Source organism: Haliaeetus albicilla, chromosome 12 (genome assembly GCF_947461875.1).
Source record: "Haliaeetus albicilla chromosome 12, bHalAlb1.1, whole genome shotgun sequence".
NCBI classification, from domain to species: Eukaryota; Metazoa; Chordata; class Aves; order Accipitriformes; family Accipitridae; genus Haliaeetus; species Haliaeetus albicilla.
The window spans coordinates 40,667,007-40,687,581 of NC_091494.1; the positions used below are offsets into that span (position 1 = coordinate 40,667,007).

The following is a 20,575-nucleotide window of genomic DNA, read 5'->3' on the forward strand; positions in this document are numbered from 1 at the left end:
CAGCCCAGTTCAGCCATCCCATCCAGGGCAGGGTTTAGAGGGAATCTGAGAGGCCAGCACGAATCTGCAGCCTTCATGAAATGGCCCCTCGGGCTCCCTGACTTGCCTCAGCTGCAAAGAATGGAAAGCCCAATATTATGATGCTAGCAACAAAATCTTTTTCACTGCCTAGAAGACTGTCTGAAAAGGTTTTAGGTTTGGTCCTCAGCGTTGTGAATAATAAACTTTTCTATTTTTTCTTTCTTTTCTTTCCCAGCAACATCCTTTCTTCACCCTGCATGAATCCAAAGAGACAGACGTCGCCTCTTTTGTCAAACTCATCCTGGGAGACTGAGAACTGGACTTGTAAATGAATTGCCCTTCTGTGGACTGGTGGGTGCAGGGGAGGGGCGCGTGGCAGGACTTGTCATGAAAGCACCAACAGAAAGTCGCTATGTTTTGTTTTGTTTTGTTTTTATTCTGAGAAACCCCCGCCTCGCCGAAGTTTTTAAAAGGGTTCTTTGGTATCCATAGTGACATAGAACGAGCTGGTTAGTGAAATGAATTTTAATAAGGTTGGTAACCTTAAAACAAAAACAAAACAAAAAAAATGTAAAAGAGTGATTTACATATTTAATGACAGTCGAAGTCCCTCTTCCTAACTTTCTCCTCATTCCCTTTCCCTTCCCCCTGAACCAGAATTTGCTTTGTCATGGTAATAGGTGCTATGGTAGTCATGAAGTTGTATGTAGATTTATATTTTGTCCCTTCCATTATTTTAATATTTATGTTAAGTGCTTGATGGAATAGATTTCTGTTTTATATGAGGATGAATGTGTGGTGACGATGGTGATGCTAAATGAGGCCACAGCAAGCAATAGTCATAGGGCTTTGCTGGGGAAAAGGTGTCAAAGGAAAAGAGAAAGAAGAGAAGAAGTGTCTGTGTTGTGGAAAATATTTAATGCTCATCGTAAAAAGAATTTATAAACAAGGATCTCAGCTCAGCTACTCGAGCTGCTTTCGCAGCATACGAGGCAGCATCACTGTAAGGGAGGGAGGCCCCAGCGTCCCGTGAGGTCGCCTCTTCTCCGGACACCGCGCTCCGAGTCCGGCCGGCCCGTCCCGGCCAGCCTGCCACCTGCGGTGCACTGCCAGCCTCCTGCCTGCAGAAGGCCCCTGCCCTACGTCCCACCGACTTACTCTGCTATATCAGGCGGGTGATGAGGTCTGGAGTGGGAAGACATTGCTGGGGTAGTGTCTGGGACAAAAGCTCCAGAGGGAAATAGATTGTCAGATAAGTTGCACAAAGATCAGGAGGAGGCTGCAATGGTCAGTCCCCCACCTGCCCGCAAGCCCAGCAGCATTGCAACGCCCAGGGCTCCCTTGGGCTGGGGATGAGCTGCTTTGGGCCTAAAAGGGTGTTCCGCTCTTCTTCTCCAGATGAGAAAGGATAACAGTATGCATAGCACGACATCTGTGAAAAATGGGATATCTCAGCGCAAGTTTCCAGGGCTCTCAGCACTGCATCGGCAGCAATCCCTCTGTACTTGCCCACAGACTTTCGGAGTGCTAGTGAGCTCCCCTGGAGCCTGTGCCGGCGTGCGGTTTGGGCTGTGTCCAGCTCTGGTCGGGATGCTGAAGGCAGCCAGGAGTACTGGGCTCCAGCGTGGGCTGCAGGTGTCCCCCACGAGAGCTGCAGCCTGGGAAACCACGCAGGGAAACCACAGCCCACCCCTATCAGGAGCTCGTTGCTGTTGGCCAGGTCCTCAGAGAAAAGCTGCTAGCCAAAGGCAGGAGCATGGGGGCTGTCGGGGTGGGAGGGGAAGACGGCAGCTCACGCTGCTTTTGGGTAACACGGTTACTGTCTAGAGAAAGGGGGGACCGTGCACTGCAAGGTGTTGCTGAGTCTGGAGCAAGGCCACTGGCTCCAGATTGATGCTGGTTTGACTGAGCCAAACCTGCATAGCTGCCTCGCTCGGCTATGAGGTCCTTTGCCTTTGCCCGTGGCTCCTTCCCCCAGCCCTGCAAAGGAGAGTGCCTGTGCGTGCAGCTGCGCCGGGGCATGCACACGTGCCTCGTGCCCCTCCACATGCTTCCCTTCCCCATCCATCGCTTCGGCGCAGACTTTCAGAGTCAAATCCCAACTTGCTCTGCAATATTTAAGTTGTGCAGGATGTAATTCAGCCTGGGATCCAGCCCTTTCTCTCCCAGGTTAGTGGCTCCAGTCTCTGTTGGGGCAGTTTGGGCTTCTGGACTAGTCTAGGTGTCTGTTTGGGAAGCGATCCCTTGGAAGGGCTGATGGGGAGGGTGATATTTAGAGCAGGGGTTCCCGAATGGTGGTACCTCTTGCGCTAGGGACATGCCGACCACTTTGAAGAGGTGCACATAGACACTGCCAGTGTCTGGGCTGGCACTGTCACTGCCACGGCCGTGGCTGGCAGTGCCTGCAGAGGTGGCTGTGAACCCTAAAATACTGCAGCTCTGCCCTGGAGCCAGCATCGAAGGAGATAGGGGAGCATTGCTCGTGGAGATTTATCAATCCTTGTGCCCCTCAGCTGCAGAGCAGGGTGGCTTGAGGAGGGCTCACAGGAATCGGGCTGCGGGGGTTTCCTTGCTGCAAAGAGCTCACGGGTCGTGCAGACTTTGGGGAAGAAGTTCCTCTTCCTCAGCTGTGTTTCACGAGCCTGCCCGGCCCTCGGTAACGATAAGCCCCATATTCCGCTGTGTGTCGAGGGGAGCCTTTCAGGTTACATTTTGTTGCGGATGAAACACAAGGATGTTTTACTTCGCAGTGTAATTTTAAGAGGCCTCGCATGGCTCATAATCTGCCCTCTCATATTCCATGGTGTGTGTGTGTGTGTTTTCTCTCTCTCACTTTCTCAGAGTCGCAGAGCTGTTTTGATTGATTGTCCTCAGCTGCAGCTAAAAGTCCAGCCAGCCAGTTTATAGAGTTGGTTCCAGCATCAATTCTCGCTTTGAAAAACATGACATTTAAAACCACCCTTTGGTTTTCCTACATATGGATCTGATGCTTTTGTTAAAGATTGTTTTTGCCGCTTTTCTCCTGGAATATAAGTCTCACTTGGACACCACATCTCCTTGACCTCAGAGCACCTTTATTTCAGTGCCATTGTAATTGACAGGTTGAATTTATGAGATACTGTCAAAGTTCAGTATTAATAGCAGATATTAATGTCACCAGCGTTTTCCAATAGAAAATTAATGTCAGCGTTGTCTGCAGCTAGTAACCCTCTAAAATGATTCCTACATGCCTCGACACTACATGCTGAGTGCTTTCTTTTATGCTTTTTGCTCTTGCAGTGCTTGGGCCATCTAATCCCTTTGTTTTAATGACATTACAATAGAGCATGCAACAAATCACTTCACTTCCCTCCTGATTCTCCATGACTTTGTTCCTTTAAAAGTCATTTGCGTCAGCCCAGAGTAAGTGTGAATCCGTATGACCAGTGTGAATGAAAACAGTGATCCAAGTGATTGCCAGTGCAGAAGGTAGTTATGGCAGGAGAGAAATGCAGAGGCTGTCTGTCTGTCTGTCTCTGCATCCCTTGTGGCACGTATGGACATAAGCTCGGCCTGACGCAGGATTTTCTTAGAGAGAAGCCTGAGCTGGTGGCCTCGGCGCAGGGAGGAGAGCCAGGGACTCCTGTGTGCTTAAAAGCCCTGAAAACATCCTGGGCTACAAGATGAAAGTCAGACTCTTTTCTCTTTCATTTGATTGTAACCTCTGTGAAGATGTAAAGCCTTTGGTTGGTGCTCAGAACTTTGCTTGGCTAGAACATGAGCACAGGGTTGCCTGGGACACCCATGATCTCTGGGACATTAAGGCTTTCCCAACAACCAAGCCCCCTGAACAGCCAAGGTATTGAGGCTTAAAGCTGTTCTTCAGAAACCTCTTCTGTTTTCAGACAGGACAGGACTGTGGGCAGCGCATTGTCCTGAACTGGGATTTTTAAACTGCAAAAGATGCAGATCTCATGCCATAAACCTGAAACAAACCAAAACCACACCAGGGAGCAGAGAGGAGAGAAAAGCTGCTCGGAGCTCAGCACTGAGCTGTGACCTGGACCAGCTGCATGAATTAATTCCAGCACAGTTAGCCATTTGCAAGGCAGGGAGGGCTTCTCCGCTCTGCCACAAGCAGTGGTTATCGGGCTGCATGAAAGATGCACAGCCCAGCCCTGTGGCAGGTGGTGGGGGACCACCGGGACAGGGTGTTCATCCTCTTTTTTCCTCCACCATACAGCTCTTGATGTTCCTGCAACCTCCTGGATGCTTGAGACCTTGCCATTGCTAGAGCTCTTGAAGTGTCACTGCCAGGAAAGCTATTTTCTGCGTCTCGAAGGTCTCTTAAACCTGAAAGAGGAGTTGGAGGGCATTTGCTGGCTACTGTTTTTGAATGCCAGGTTCTTGCTGCTGCAGTGGGGGAAATGCCCATCTTTTCTGGAGTTTTTCCCAGTGTACAAAACTTTACACAGATATCTATGTACTGTATTTCTGCATTTTCCCTGACTTTTGTCGGGTTTACTGGTGGGGAAGAAGGCATTTCTGACTTGTTAAAGAGGTGGGAACACCATTTCTGGAGGCAGCTGGTTTCCCCTGTGTGATGGAGGAGGCAGTTGGTGGGTCATTACTCAGAAAAAGCTCTAAAAAAAGATACGCAGTTGAGCTTGCAGTTCTTCAGCAGGTGCAGAGGGACGTGGCTGTGTGCCTGCTGGGTCAGTGCTACCTGCACCTTGTGTTGGTGGGAAGGGACTGCCAGGCCCTTCACCCACGCAGCGGAGCAGTGCCTGGTGCTGAGGGCAGAGACACCGGCATGCACAGTCTTAGCTGGGATTTCTCCACACTTGCTGCAAGCTAAGTATGTACCTGCACATTTCCCTTCTTTCCTAGACATTTTGGAAGAGGAAATCCTGCTCGGTCAATGCAGCATTGCTTTAGTGGCTGGTCTGATGTAGTTCAGACAAGGTTCCCACCAGCTCCCTTGTTTAATAGACCTCTTTTTTATTAAAAACAAAACCCAAACTCCTCTCTCCGAAAAGCCAGCCAAGATTCTCTTTTTTTCTCTCTTCCATCTTGTTCCTCTTAGAGGAACTCTGGGAGCCCGTCTTGGTGCTTTCACTCTTTCACATGCCAAAGATTGCTACATCCCTCTTAGTTATGCTCCTGCCAAACCAGATCTTATAGTCTTGCCTCAAAAATCATCCACTTCCCTGCTCCTTGGGGTTCCTTTTGTTGCTGTTGCTTTTTCATTGAATTTCCTCATGTTTATTGACATGTCTATTGTTGAGCTTCCTGGACACATGCAGCTCTCTTTTTCAGATACAGAGAAAGACAAATAGTTGCCTTCACTAGTGTGCTCCTGCTGTTGGGGAAATACTGTTAGTGATATGATTCCTACAGATGGGGATGGGTCTCATTTAGAGCTAGGGTCATGGAGGGTGTAAACTGGCATTGCTCCATTGGCTTGGCTGGAATAAGGCCAGTTTTGTCCAGCTGAGAATCTGTTCTTAATGTCTAAACAGTTATTACACACTAATAAAGATTAATGATTGTAAATCCCCACGGATTATACATAAAATGGCAAGTTTTACTCATTAATCTTTATTGCTATATTATAGCTGTTTATGTTAGAGGAGTCGTCTCTCTGTGTTCTGAACATGCACTTAGGAGGTGGGGGTTGAGCATGGGGGAGATGAAGGGTGGACAAAACAGACCAGATGTCCACGTGTTTTACAGTCTGTGTCCTCCCCCCAAGTTGGTTGTTTCCTTGAAAGCCGTTAACCAGCAGCAAAGGATGTATCACAGAGCTTTGTCTGCGTCGCTGGCCTCTGGCTGAGCTATAAAATCCAGATTGTTTCTGGTGAGAAGGGATCAGATCTCCTAATTAATATTTCAGCTCAGCCTTTACTGGAGCAGATGGATAATATGAAATTTGACGTGCGTTCTAGCAGGCCAGAGCTCTGCAGTGCAGTGAGATTCGCTCTCCCGGGCCATGGCTTGAATAGATGCTTTCTGTGCAGTAGGCAGCTGTGTTGCAGGTTGAAAGGATGCTGCTCCTTCACATAACCCCACATCATAAAAGCAGTTGATTTTGTTAATAAAGAGGGCCAGAAAAAGCTCAGTTGAATCTCGGCTTTTATGTGTTTGCAGATGTGTATAGATACAGATAGGAGGTGGTGGTCCCAGTGGTCTGGGCGCAAAGCTTCATGTGCTGTATAAATGAAGAGGACTCTAAAGAGAGTGTAGTAAACTGCAAGGGTGGTTTTAATGGCATAAGGACAAAAAGAGTCCTCTGATAGGCAGCTGGGAGTTGATGGGGAAGGCTGGAGCAGAAAGAGGGGGCGAAAGAGGCGACCACAGACTCAATGGAGTACATAGCCTGGTGAGAGCAGCCTGTCTCCCCTTTCTTTTGCCATGTACTCCTTCAGGCCCGGATTTGTAGGTAATGGGTTTGCTCACAAGTCCCAGATTGCCACTGCATCCCCACATCCAGCAAGAGAAACAAAATCTAAACCCCAAAAGAAACCCACAGGGAAAAATCGCGAGCTGATGCTTGTTGCCTGCTGCGTGGCCTTGTGCATTGCTGCTTCCCCTGCCGAGCTCGTCAGTGAGATTCAGAGGTCTGACTTAAATGATGGAGAAAGCATGGGAAAGGCCTCTGTAGCTGAGAAAGAAGAGGGTAAACATTTTAAGGTGGTCTCTAACTAGCCTAATGGTGGAAATATCTAATTTACAGGCCACAGTGATAAATGAATTCTTCAGGGGCCTATGCAGCCGGCAGTGCCATTCCACTGGGAACAATTTTGGCTGCATGACATTTATTACATGGCCTCCTTTAGTGCACTCCTGGGTTGCTAGAAAGCTCTTTGCCTCCATCGTCACCTTACGTCTCAGTCACCTTTACATTTTGTATTTTACTGTCTGGGATTTTACTAGCAGCCTTTTTTCTAGGCGGTTGGTCAGAGTGAAGGCAAGGGAAAGGGGCCTCCAGCCAGCTCTCCGCAGAGGGCTTTGGGGGAGAAAGGAGCTGCCTGTCTGTTATCCAGTGCCTGCTTAATGGGATGCTGCAGCCAGAGGCTAGCTACCCTGCAGGTATCCAGCCGAAGCGAGAGCTTCTCCTTTCGTGCTTCGCTGCCATTGCATTAAAAATCCCTTTCTGGAAGTGGAGCAGCGCTGGTGTTGCAGCAGCCTCAGTCCAAGGCGGCTCTCCCTTGCCGGCAGCTGGGCTGCAGGACAGGCCGTGTTTCCTTCCTCGAAAGGCTCTTGGTTTTCTCTAAATGATGGGGCAAAAGTCCAGCGGCTGTGAGGTACCGCAAGGATACGCTGGGAAAAGCTTGGAAGCATCTTAAACGCTCTGGAAATAGAGATGGAAATCTCAAAAGATCAGATGTCTTTCGGCAATTTCCAAAGCTGTGTGGTTTTAGCCAGACCTGAAAACCCTTCCTAGAAGTTTATTGCAGGGTATTTTGATATGTTACTTTCGCTTTTAGGCCTAGCTAAATCCAGGAAACTCACAACAGTGTAATTTTTAAATAAAGGGTAAACACACCCCAAGTATTACCGAACCGATCAGGAAAGTTTCTGTTTGGTTTCTCTTACAGGAATAATTCAGGCCACCTCAGGATTTATCCTAATTCTTTTTGAGAAAATAAGAGATCAGAACATGGTCTTTCCAAAACTCTGTGACCCGTCACGCAAGCGTACGCACCAAATTGTGCCAGAAGGCGGATGGGGATCAGTTCTACAGTAAGAGGTGGCCAATGTCTGATGGCTGGAAAGAGCAGTCTGGCAGCAAGCGTGCCGACGGCCTCCAAAAACATAGGTAGATACAGTTTCCCCAGGAGCTGTGTGATGGAGGTATCAGGGTCTGCCACGTCTCATTTTTTTTCCCTCTAGTAAAGAACATTCAGCCATCTCAGAGTGTCCTGGAACAATAACTGAAAGCCTTCGGTATTTTTCAGCCCACTTGTATGGTTTTTTTCAGGACGGATACTGTGAAAAGTTAGGAAGGGCCAGGTGTCCTTGATTTACGCAGCCAGAGTGAAGAGATGTAGATTAAGTGCCTCATAAGAGCCAAAAAGGTGTGTTTAAAGATAAATTACAGTCTCTGTCATAGCTGTTAAGTCAGGATCAAATTTTCACATATACAGGTGCAGCTGCAGAGCTCTCCGTCCACGTTTAGCCCAGATTTAGTCATGAGTCTTGCATAAATATCTTATAAATATCTAATAGCATGGACCGTACCATTTGGTGGGCTTCTGACAGACTGGGGCTCTACAGGCAAAAAAAAGCTTGGTTCAAAATACACTATTGCCAAAACCAGGATCTGGCTCCAAACATTTCCTATATAATCTATGTATGAAGTGAATTTCCAGAGCTCTGCCACCGTTTTGTTTCCTCCATAATTGTGAATCGAGCGGCTTGTGCTTGGTGACAACTGTTACTGTGCCAGTGGGTCTGCTGGAAATAGTCACAACATACAAAATAGTAGGAATTTTGCATTTATTTTTTAATAGCAATACATTGGGGGGAAGCTGCTAAATGTAGTTTCTTGCAAACTGGAAATGTGTTGGAGTAAAACTTGTCATTTCTCGTAGAAAAAAATAACTGTCTAAAAATGTCCAAAATCTCCAATTGAAGCAATTACAGAGTTATTGGCAAAGATCCATGTTTAGCATGAAAATATATGAAATTTCTAGAGTTTCTGTCTTAAGGCGTGAAATCTGCTTTTTCTTGAGATGGTGGTAAATTTCTAACAAGGATATGTCTACATGCTTTCAGCTAGAATAAAATAAAAAAGATATGAGCACAATGGAAAAGCAACCACTTCCCAGTGGTCTGCTGGTATCGAAGAGGCACAGGCAAAGCACCTGTGTTTTGAACATGTTAGAAAAGAGAAGGCTTTCCAACCTGCTGTAATACAAGTCCTTATTTTACTTTATTTTTAGGATTTTTTTTTCACATTAACATCATTTGTTTTACAACTGTGAAAGTCTCTGCTTTTCCTTACATGTGGAAGGCTGATTATTCTTTCTCATGTTCTTACTATTTATTATTTATCCATTTCTGGTACTATCCAAGATGTGCTGAAGGTATCTCCCAGCCTGCCCTTGAGCCATATGGAATCACTGTAGTATCTCCTAACAGCTGGGATGGCGAATGGCAGTAGATGGCTAATTATGATTTTAAATTATATTTATAGCAATTTAGATTTTCTTTTAGTGACCTGGTTTGTTCTAGAATTAGGGATTGGGATTAGGAATCTTTTTTAAAAAATCACATTTTTCAATTTTTCTTTAAACATCTTGGAGGCTTCTGAATAAACCTACTGTTTTGGTTTTGATAGGAAAAGCATCAGTTGGGTTGTAATTGTTCCTTCAAGAGGGGATTAACTAGCATCAGGGTTCAGTTTAACTAGTAAAAATGCTCTATGTCACAACATCATTAACCAAAAGCGCACTGGCATTCTGAGAAAAAGATAGTTTTCCACCTGAAAAATAAAATCTGGTTTGTGATGAACTTGGTTTGTCCAAGTCTCATGCCAGGCTTTTCTGTATCGAATTTGCCTGGAGTTTTCCTTTAGCCCTCGAGCCAGTGAGACTTGGGGTTGCCAGGATTGCTTTGAAGCAGGACTGAGGGCCACCCGGGCACCCTCTGGCCAAATGTCTGCTCTGGGTACGGAGGACACGAGTCCTACAGAAATGATGGAGCAACTAAGGAACAGCTGCTTCTTGCTCTGTAAGAGACATTGAGGTGAAATCCTGTAAGCGTGACCTGTGTGAGACAAGCAGGTTTGAGGGTGCAAAACCATCAGCTTTTTGTTCTTTTTATTCCCTTTCTCCTCTTTGCAAAGGTGCCTTGCTGCTCCACTGCTTCAGAAGCCTCCCCAGCCTATCTGATAAAGAATGCTGTGGTGCATCTGTTTTCAAACAGCTTGCATTGGTTTTCTGGTTTGTTTTTTCTTCCCCCTATGTATAAGAAACGTTGGGTAGCAGAATGTGGAATTCATTAGAAGTTCATAAAGCAGGGACCTCAGAAGGATGTGGGTATAAATGCTTTTCAGGCATCTGAGGTGAACTTTAAATGGAGCTTTGGCCCTCATTTGCTTTCTGCTTTTCAAAAACCATTTATGAGAAAGTGGAGCTGTCAAAGCCACGCATGAACTTTGCCTTCTTGCAAATAACTTGTCTCAAAGTAAATTGTCAAAATGCACAAGAAACTTGTCTCAAAGTAAATCCAGTAGCTCTACAAAGCTGGAAAGGTATGTGCATTAGAGAGAGAGAGAGTGTGTGTGTGTGTGAGAGTGTGTGTGTGTGTGCACGTGTTGTGCATGGGTGGGTGGAGCGAGTAAGTCTACCATTTTGGAGATTTAAAAAACACAATGCAAGTGTTTTTAAAAAAGGCAATGTAAAATATTTATTTCTTGGCAAAAGTACATCAGACCACATCTCCCATCCTTCTTTTAATTGCTTCATGTTTGTTTTTGTTGTCTAAGTCTTTGCTGGCCTGTTTCCTCTGCGGTGCTCGTTGCTACTTAGCAGCCCGTAACCTCACACAACCCCTCTCGCAGCGAGGGAGCGCATGGCACAGGGGAGCTCGCAGGAGCACAGGCTCTGCGGCTCATCAGGAGAAACATGGTGTTCTCATCGATGGGAGGAACGGGAAAGGTAATATTAGATGGAAAGGCAGGACAATGCATGAGAGTTACTCAGTTTTTAGCCTTGTGGAGGTAACTCTCTCCTCATGAGAATCAAAACTGCCCACATCCTAATGCAAGACCCCCACATCATAGCTTTGGGGGAGGGTGGATTTGTCCAGAGATAGCATCCCTGCCTTGGCCAGTTCTTGGGAACATGTACTGGTGGTATATTTAAAAGAAATGAGGTGCTGTCATCTTTGTGAGATGCCACCCAGGTTCTTGTCAGGACTGGTTAAGGTCCCCTCAGGCTTTGCCCAGGGTTTGTAGCCACGCAGAGCCAGCTGCCAGGAGGCAGTGCCACCCCGTGCCGTGATGAACTATCGCTCCGAGCTCCTATTCCTGCCTGCAACCAGGCGAAATTTCATCAGTCAGATATTGCAAAGCTCACAGGGTTCTCCCTGCACTCCAGAGAGTTGCCTGGCTGCCCACCCGTACGGCTTCACGTCTGCTCCATCTGAAACACTTCTCTTAACCTGTGTTGTCTTCATTCATCTCAAAGCCGCTCCTCATACCATGAAGATGATAAATAGTAGGAGACTGACAGTAGGACCATGTGTGTAACATTAGGTAGGTTTTTATTTAATGTTGTTGTTTTCATGAGATGCTTTTAGGATCTTTGTTGTACTGGATTAAGGATATTGGTGGAACAATTGAACTGGTATTCTTTAACCCCGACTGCCCCAGATCCTTTCCCTCCACGCTCTTCATTTAAAAAAAATTAGATTGGGAGAACATATTTAACTTGAAAAAAAAACCCAAACCTTGCTGATGAAATGAGTTAATCTTCTTTACTACGCTTCAATTTTATTTCTCAGGATATCCAAAGGTTTTTCACTGCTGCTGAGAGAAGGGGACAGTACACCTTTTTGAAACTTCAACCACTGTAACCGTTTTCCAGATGTGTGTGTGTGTGCGCGCGCGCGTGTGTGTGTTAAACTCAGCACTGTGTGTGCGTGTGTTCTGCTGAATATTGTGTGCATCTATGAAATGCTTCAAACAACTGCCTGGAAGTCAAAACCAACCACCTCTTTCCAGTCATATGTTTGCCGTGACTTTTCATAACCACACTTGAACTAGTGGTCTTGGATTAAATATTCAAAGAGCAGGGCATCTTTATAGCAATGGTATGTCAGTCAAATTAAGAAAAATGTACACAAAAATAAATAAATGAAATTTAAAAGTAACGTGCTGTCGGTCTACCTGTATTTACCCCGTGGAAGTACTACCAGTTGTTGGGGACACACTTTGTACTGCTTTTGCTGTTCATATGGAAGGTTTTTAAGGATCATCTTACTCACAACGGCTTATCGCACATTACTGAAAACTCAGGAATGCTCAAGCTGCTCTACAGAAATAATTATCAGTCTTTCTGCCGTTGGTTTTTCTTTCTGCGCTTCGGCTAGCGTGGCTGGCGAGAGCAGACACATCCACATCCCGTCCAGCCCACATCAAAGGCGCGAGCCCCGGCTCCCGCCGTGGCTCTGGCAGGGTGCTGGTGCGACGAGAGGGGCCGGCTTCCTGCCCTCCCCCCCCAAAAATAAGCTTTCCAGCGTGGATAGGGGGGTTCGAGGGGCTGCGAGCGGACACGGCCTCCGTGCCCAGCATTGCCTGGGGGTGCGGGTCTTGGGGCTGGGACACCAACACACGTGCTGTGGGGGTTTGGAAGCCCGGTGGCTCGCTCAGCACCTTGCACCGATGTGGCCGAAGCGAGCGTTGGTTTTGTGCAGCTGTCGGCCCCGGCGCTCGCAGGCTGGAAAACAGACGTGGTGCTTTGCTCTGTCTCACCAAATCCTGGATCCGACCCTGGATTCCACTGCCAGCCCCATCACTATTATGTGCAATTAAGCCTTGCATTTCTTTAAAGGTTAACTATTAGGCTGTGCATTTGTCATGATGCAAAGCCAATTTTCACCCTTAATTTATTAGGCTAAGTCAAATAGCATTTTGCTTGAGTAAGGCGTGCTGGTCTGGGTCATACTGAAACATGAATCGCTATTTCCCTCTTTCTCATGTAAATAAAATTATGCTTCCATTTGTATTAGAATTGCCGAAAACAATATATCAGCTCCCTCTGCTGATCCTGCAGTCCCAGTTAAGGCAAAAGCACTAGTTGCAGAGCTGATGCGCTAGGGAACAAACTAAACAAAAATAGCCCAGTTAATATAATAACCTTTAAGGGCACAGGAGAGGAATCAATGTTTATCGCATAGAAGAAAGCACAGTGGCCTGGGCTGAACGCTTTCAGATTGCAGGGAGAATGTTACCCGGCGTCGGTGATGGGAATGCCGGTGATACGGACATTGCCATAAAAATGTCTGAAGAGAAGAGTTGCAAGAGGCACATAACCATTTCTGGGAATCCTAAGCAAAACAGCTGCCGAAGTTTTATCTGCACTGTGGTATGTGTATGTGTGTTCTGTTTAAAAGGAAGAAATTAAGAGCCATACTTGTATTTTATCAAATCAAATTACCCTTGTATGTTCAGAACATTTATGCATCAGTACATTTTTTTTATTAGAGCTTTATCTCACTGTAATCAATTCCAAATACAAAACTATTTTTGTCGCTGAAATGCAGCAGTAATTTATAAGATGTAGACAGAACGCACACGAGATGCCAAAAGCAATTTTATGGAGCCTCTTTTGTTGTCATCTACAATGCATCAGTTCTTGCCTTCAGCCTCCCATCAATTTTAAAAGCCCCAAGATGAAAAAAAAATAAAAAATAAAAAGGAGTAAGTGTTCTGAAGCAGCTGCCAACCCCTGAAATAGTCTGGAGATACGTATGCACCTTTGGGATAGAGTTTGATTGAACACGGCACAGTAATGTAAACTGTGCTGAGCTTTGTAATACAATTGTTTTAGCTGGCGAAATGGCAGATCTTGTTCCCTCTGTCTCCCTTGCCTACTATATAGTATTTCATGTATGTGCAGAAAATGAAATTGCGAAATAATGTCCTGCATTATCACAACTAACATCACACTGAAATGAGCAAAAGAAGAGGAGCGAAGGTTGAGGTTCTCACAGCCGAACAGGAACTCCAGGCCTGTACAAGACAATATTTAAAAGCATCCAGCCTAAAGCATATCTTTTATATGGTCCTTCTTTGGGGTATTTTCCCAAAACTCAGTCGCTCACACTGGATGTGACTTGTAGAGCCAATGTTGGGTTGGCAATGGGTTTTCAGAAGTTGCAGGCACCCGTCTTAATCCACTCTCACCATCACCAAAGGCAAAACTTTCTCTAAGACAAATGCAGATTAAGCTGGAATGAAGTCCCAAATACCTTTTAACAGCAGCAGTCTCATGGAATTAAGTGAAGAAAAGAATAAGAGCCATTTTACAGTAACTGAAGTGTTTGTGAGGCTGGGAATCCTGCCTTTTGGTCTTGCACCCATGCAAGACAAGGTGATTTGACCTTGGGGTTTCTGTACTAATAATGGTGATAAATTTGCTACTAGAGGCTTTCTGAAATCCTCAAAACTAGAAAAGAGGTGGCTGCTGAAATGCCTTTGCCTGGTGGTTGTGGACTTGTGAATATACACACAATTTTCTCTTCACACGGCACAAGAGCGATCCTCTGCCACAGCAAGTAGCACTCAGAGAGAAATATCCCTGCCCTTGTGGAAAGTACCTCGTCCCCTGAACGTGTCCTTGTTTTCTGTATATGTGGTGCTTGCTGAAACTGGAAAGAGATGATAAGGAAAAATCAAATGCTGAGGCATAAACAATTTGCAGTCGTTAGAGATTATAAAATTGAAGAGAGACGTGTTTCACATCTATTCTTGCTAAAGATAGCCTTGAATATCTAGAATCCAACTTTGATTTGTGACTTTTACTGGGACACACTTTGGCTTGACAGATGGCATTTTCCTAATACTTCTCCATGGTGACAGATGTCTAGGACTATGGACGAAGGGTTTGAAGAAACTGCAGGAGTTTTTTTAAGCACACGGTACCTGTTCAAATATAGTTCTTTCTCTGCAGGTTGGCTACGCTGCAGTTTGATTTCCACTCCAAAATTCCCATCCCAATTTTCATGCCAGTCAGCTACTGGTGGGCACTTACTCCTTCCAGCAAGCTCTCCATGCTGCTCAGGAGCACCTGCAGTAGCAGCATCTATGTTTATGTTCATGGTTATGTTTTTTTGAACTGTATCTTTGATCTTGCCAATGCAGACATCATTTCTGCTCTCTCAAATTGCCCTGATATTTCCTGCTACAAAGCCATGTATTACCACCCCAACACATGTTTGGTTACAGTTCTGGCTCTGTCTGTCTCTCTGGTTCTGCAAGTGCATGGTGGGATGCTGAAAGCAATATATTGCAAAGCTTCTTAAAAATACATTGCATCTAGAGGTGAGGTAGTTTACTGATGTTAAAGATACAGACATTTAATTCTGTTTCATTTTCTTGCCAAATCCTACTAATGTTATGAGAGGAATAGCCAAATTGGACGTATTTTCAGTCTTAAAAAAGCATCTTATTTTGATACCCAGTGATTGGTTTTAACATATTCATGTTAATGGGTCCCTCTCAATATGCTTCTGTCAACTATAAGTATTGAAAATAAATGGAAGAACATTACAGAATGTTAACAAATTATTAATGGCAAACATTACTAAGACACCTTTCTTGTTTGCCTACCACTTTCACATACTAATACTAATAATAACTAATAATAATAATCCCTCTTGAGGGAATCATTACTAAAGCCTTTTGCATGCAGATTACTTCAGGCTTCAGCATTGCAACTCTCGTCTAGGTTAGGAGATGAAGGCCAAGATTTGTTGATTGAGATCAGATGGCTGGTGGCGAGAAGGAATCTAGATGACTTAACTGGAGGGATTAAACTCAAGTCTTTTGGCTTCCATTTGGCTGTTGTATAAAGTCCACCGCTGGGCCAGCTAGCTGGGCTGTGTTCCCCTCATCGCGTATGTGTGATCTTAGCAGGGCGTTTTGTAGTATCAGCCAGTCCATCAGTATTAGCAGTCCAGACGTTCTGGGTGAGAAAGGAAAAGACAGTGTAACTGAAAGCTAAAATTAGTCCCCGAAGCACCCGTCCGTGCACCTCCAGCTCGGCGGCTGACCTACTGCCCAGCCGCTGCCGGCCGAGGAAAGCAGGGGCGAGCGCTCTCTAGCCCAGCCAGCACCTGGGTTTTTTGGTAAAAGACGGCGTGCGGATGCCGTTGGGCAGAGCCGGCATTCCCAGGAGCTCCAGCCCCGTTTCCTTGCCCAGCCCAGGGAGAGGCAGGTCTCTGTGGCACCCAAAACACAAGCCAGTGCCCCCGGCAGCACCGCGGCCGGCACTTTGCTGCGGGGTGACGTACCATCGGACACGCGAGGAGGAGGGTTTTGTTATCGGCAATTCACATTTGAAGCCTCACCCATTAGCTGTACCCCCACGGGAGCAGATGGAGGTCGCTTTCTTCTTTCTTTCAGAGCCCTAACCTTTAATTTTACAACGTTGATTGAAACCAAGAGTGGAAATAAAAAGTCAGAGCTACGCTCTGTTTTCCTTCCCCTCCCTTCCATTATCTTCTTTCTTTTCCATCCATCCTCATTTCACATGCCTCTCACATTGCGTCCCCCTGGTTTTCCAGTTATTTATTGACCCAGACCTAATTCCTTATTTCCAGAAATGTGTCATGAATCCTGCCTTTGAGTCATTCGCTTTTTGCTTTCCAGGCTCACCTCTTTGACCACGTCTTCCTGTAAGAGATAAGGATATAGGGTTTGTGGAGTAATCGCAGCAGGATGCCTGGGTTTCATTCATAGATCTGTTGCCACTGGCTCATTATGGAAAATTAGGAGAGTTATTTCACCTTTCAGTGCCTCACCTCAGTGTCACCATCTGTAAAACAAGGCTAATAATTGTTATCTCTTCCTTGCAGGAGAACTGGGGAGCTTCACTAATGACCATCTGCTAAATGTTCTCAGAGACTCACATGAACATTTCTACTGAAGTGCAAATTATTATTAGAAACCAGGGATTGTTACTGGATTGATATCAAATCATTGTCGACAGCTTCTCTGCAGGGAAAACTTAGGTGCAGCCAACAAGAACAAGCTGCATGTTTTGAAGTTGTGCAGTTGATTATATTGGCTTTCATCTTCTGGTAAGAGGATCCTCTGCCATCTGAACTCTCTGATCTCTGGGAACACAACTCATCCAATCAATCTGGAGGAAAATAAACCTCCTCAGACAAAAAAATAAAGTATCCACCTGAGATCATATGAAGATGGAAGATGTCAATTAATTCCCAGCCCCCAGTCCTTAACTCTTGTCAACCCAGAGTTTTTCTGGCCCACCAGGCAACGCTTAAGAGGATATAATGCATCCATCACACAGTCTCGGTATTGCAAAGAGTCTCGTGGGCCTGCCTGGGCTAAATTATAATTGAAAACATGCAAATATTTTACAATCAAATTGGTGCCGCTGAAGGCTTCTATGGACTGTCTGAAGGATACGTGTTGATCTTGTGGTAGCATCTGGAGATCTGAAGTGCCAGGACAAGATTTCAGCTGTGGCTTCTTCCCGGCATGAGCCAGCCCGGGGCGAAGGACGTCTCCATACTGCTCCTGAACCTGACCCAGTGCCTTTTCTCCCTAGGTCAGCCTCAAGGTGCCCACCCAGTGCTGACAGCTGATGGATTTAATTGCAAACTGTATCTGGAGCCCATGTTTAGCACCGTATAGATAGAGAGAAACCGCTGCTGGGTCATCATTGGTGTGTGCCCCATGTGCCCAAGACCCGAAAGAGCTCCGCTGTTGACTTTACAGGGAACCACTGTCTTAAGCGAGCATGGCCTCCCAGCCTTTTAGTGTATGGGCTCATCTGTTGTGTTTTCCCTGAGCTAGAAATCGAGAGGGAGGATCGCTGGAGGCTACAACCCATTACTGGGTATTCAATAGCAACGCTGTCAATAGGGACAAACAAGCGGAGATGGGGCTGGAGATGGGGATAATTACAAGGACCAAGTTGTGAGGAGCAGAGAGCTCAGGTCTCCTGCGACGCTAAAACTCATAATATATAACTGGCGAGGCTTAGCAACGGCCCCGAGTCTTCCCCCTCCGATACCATTATGTACCATTATGGTCACTGTCTCAGTTTGCTGGGTTTAAGTACAACAAATGTGGTTTAATGATGCTCTTACTATCCAACAACATCATCGGTGCTGTACTCACAAAACCCTTTTTGAGGGCTTACGGGGAGGAAAACGGGTGAGTCTGGGCTTTTGGGAGCTGCAAGGGGAATGTAAATACCCCTGGTGCAACCATCTGCAGTGCCCTGGGGACTCTGGAGGCAGGACTTGGTTCTCTTGTGCAGTGCAGAGCATATTAAAAATGGAAAAAATAGCCCAGTAATTTTTTAATTAAAAAAGGATAATAACATCTTGTGTTAAAATTTTAAAAAGCAATCCTCTACATTTAAAAATATACCTGTAAAATAATATGTGCCTTTTGGCTATTTCCTAGAATATGTAACTTTGGTCACATGGCTCTCATTAAGACACCAGAAAATATCGTAAACTAGCATTTATAAGCTCAACATAGGAAATTTCTGTATTTTTATTTTGAATTTATAATCCCGGTCCAAGATCTGCTGAAAGATATGAAACTTTATTTGAGGTTTTGGAAATGGAATGATTTCTGAGCAAAACAGTCTTCTTTTGGTAAAAACTCCCATCTGTTCAAATTTTGATACTTTCTTCAGGCAAATATGATTTTTTTTGCCTACAAATATTAAAAAAAAATCCTGGCTGAGAGCACAGTCACTAATACTTAAAAAATGCAATGTTATGAAATATTAACAGTTAAAGATAACGCATGGCAGCATAAACACACGCGCTCTGCCTGTCTCTGCAGAGCTGAGGAGTGCTGCCGTGGATCCCTGCGGGTATTTAGCACTGAAGGCAAGGAAGTTTTGCTCTGAAAATGGACAAGAACATGAAAAGCAAGGAAGATATTAACCACATCTTTTTAACACCAAGGCTTGAATAACACTACCCCAGGTAGTTAGTAATTCATATTGCCCAAGCACGTAATCAGATGGAAACTTTCCTGTTTCCTCTGAGCTCGCATCTCCGGACAAAGGTCAAGCTCTAAAATCTGAAATAAAGTGGACTAATTACCTTACACAATGATGAGACAAGGGCTGATGCCCGTCATTCCTGAATAATCTAGGGATTTGGAAGGGTACAAGCAGATTCAATACCAGCCTGCAAGTCTGGTTTCAGCAGCTCGATCCCGAGCGCGGCTCTTTTACAAGCAGGCTGCAGGTGGCAATACATTTATGTTCGTGTCTCGGAGCATGAGAGCGAGCGCTGCCCGAAACGCCGCGCCGGGATCGGAAGCAGAAGATGTTGCTCTCGAAGAAGAAATACATCAGGAGGGAAATACGATAAGCATAATTGCAGGGAAGGGGTTAGGAAGAGATCAAATAGGTTTCCTTTCAGCGGGAACGGCTCATTTCTAAAGGCAGCGGCTGTGGTTTTTCTGCTTCGCCCCCTCAGCCCCTGCCCGGCCGCTGGCCTTTGTGCGGTGCCGCGTGGGTTGTGCCGGGAGCCAGGCGGAGAAGTCGTCTGGAAGTGGAGCAGCGTCCCCCGAGATGGGCAAAGCTCTGGGGCACATCAGGGAATATCTTAAGTAGAAAGGATGAAATGAGGCATCTTTAATTCTCCTTCCCTGGGCTCGTTGTCGTGTTGTTCACCCGGGAGCAAGAATACAGACCTGCACCTCTCCCTCTTTCCTTAAGGAAGATTAACCAAAGTCAAACTCAGATTAATGAAGTTATGATTTATAGTGTCCCTAAGTGCATTATAGTGCCCTTACAGCGTCCATCTAGCAATGCTGCGTCCCTAGGTGCTGTAGCAGGGTTTTACTCATAACTAAAGGTGTCTGTAAGGGTTTTTTTGCACTGGGGTTTTGCTAATCAGCCCTGGTGCAGCATATTTAATCCCGGGAGATGGAGGGTCACCGGCGGAGGCAGCCTGGCAGAACAGCCTGGGAACATGGGAGGAGAGATCACTCTCTACATGGAGAAATGCCTCTGAAAATGGAGCAGCTTTGCCAGGAGGGCAGGGAAAGCTCTGGCGAGGGCTCCGATATTGCACAGAAGCTCAGGTTGTAGTAGGGAGTTCACTTGTCTAAGCCGTACAGGGTCTATCTCAAGACGCAAAACAACAGGTTGTATAAGGCTCGGGCTCTGCCAGTTCTTCAGCATCAGTCCCACTGCCGGAGAAGTGAGTGGTGCTTTCTGCCTTTTTGCAACGGCTCTGAATCTTTTATCTCTATTAAGTGCCTCCTCTGGAAAATGGCCCTTATTTGCTATGCTGTGGGAACAGGACTATTATTAAAAGGTCACAGAGAGTAATTGCCTTAAAATAATATTGCAGAGTACTCACTGTGCTCTTGCTCAGTTACGCTAATAACAGGTTGATCAGCCCTGAATGATGCCACTATTAATTCACTGGATAGAGCGCACACGAGAGCCAACCAGAAAAGGCACTTTCTGACAAGAAAGAATACCCTGTTTTACTGAAAAAGCAAGAGTATTTTGATCCAGCTATCCTTGACGAAACAGCCTGATGACACAACTTCATCTGAATTAAGTTGCTTATGCCAGAGCTCTGCCTGTGGGGCGTCATTACACATATAAATATTCACGAGTGCATCCACTGCATGTGGCCGACACAGCGAGCAGCATCCCCGTGGTACCCGATGCCTGGCCAAGGAGATGCTATGGCCTCTCCCTGCTTTCCCCACCTCATCTTGCTCTTTTGTTTTAGCTTCCAAGGCCCCTGAGTGATGCTATTCCTCTGGTCCCCACCTCTGCCTGGCTCCCTCCTCCGTCATTGCCCCCTGCGAAGCCACCAA

The 20,575-nt window shown here is 45.8% G+C and overlaps 1 protein-coding gene across 1 annotated transcript in view; it reads left to right on the top strand.

The window, feature by feature from the left end:
• The window catches only part of MAP2K6 (mitogen-activated protein kinase kinase 6), a 53,954-nt gene extending 42,071 nt beyond the window's left edge, over positions 1-11,883 (top strand). Inside the window, exon 12 of the mRNA XM_069799367.1 lies at positions 257-11,883. Coding sequence (XP_069655468.1) covers positions 257-334 — 78 coding nt within the window. The 3' untranslated portion in view covers positions 335-11,883. The remainder of the gene's footprint in view (positions 1-256) is intronic.
• The last annotated feature ends 8,692 nt before the right edge of the window (positions 11,884-20,575 follow it).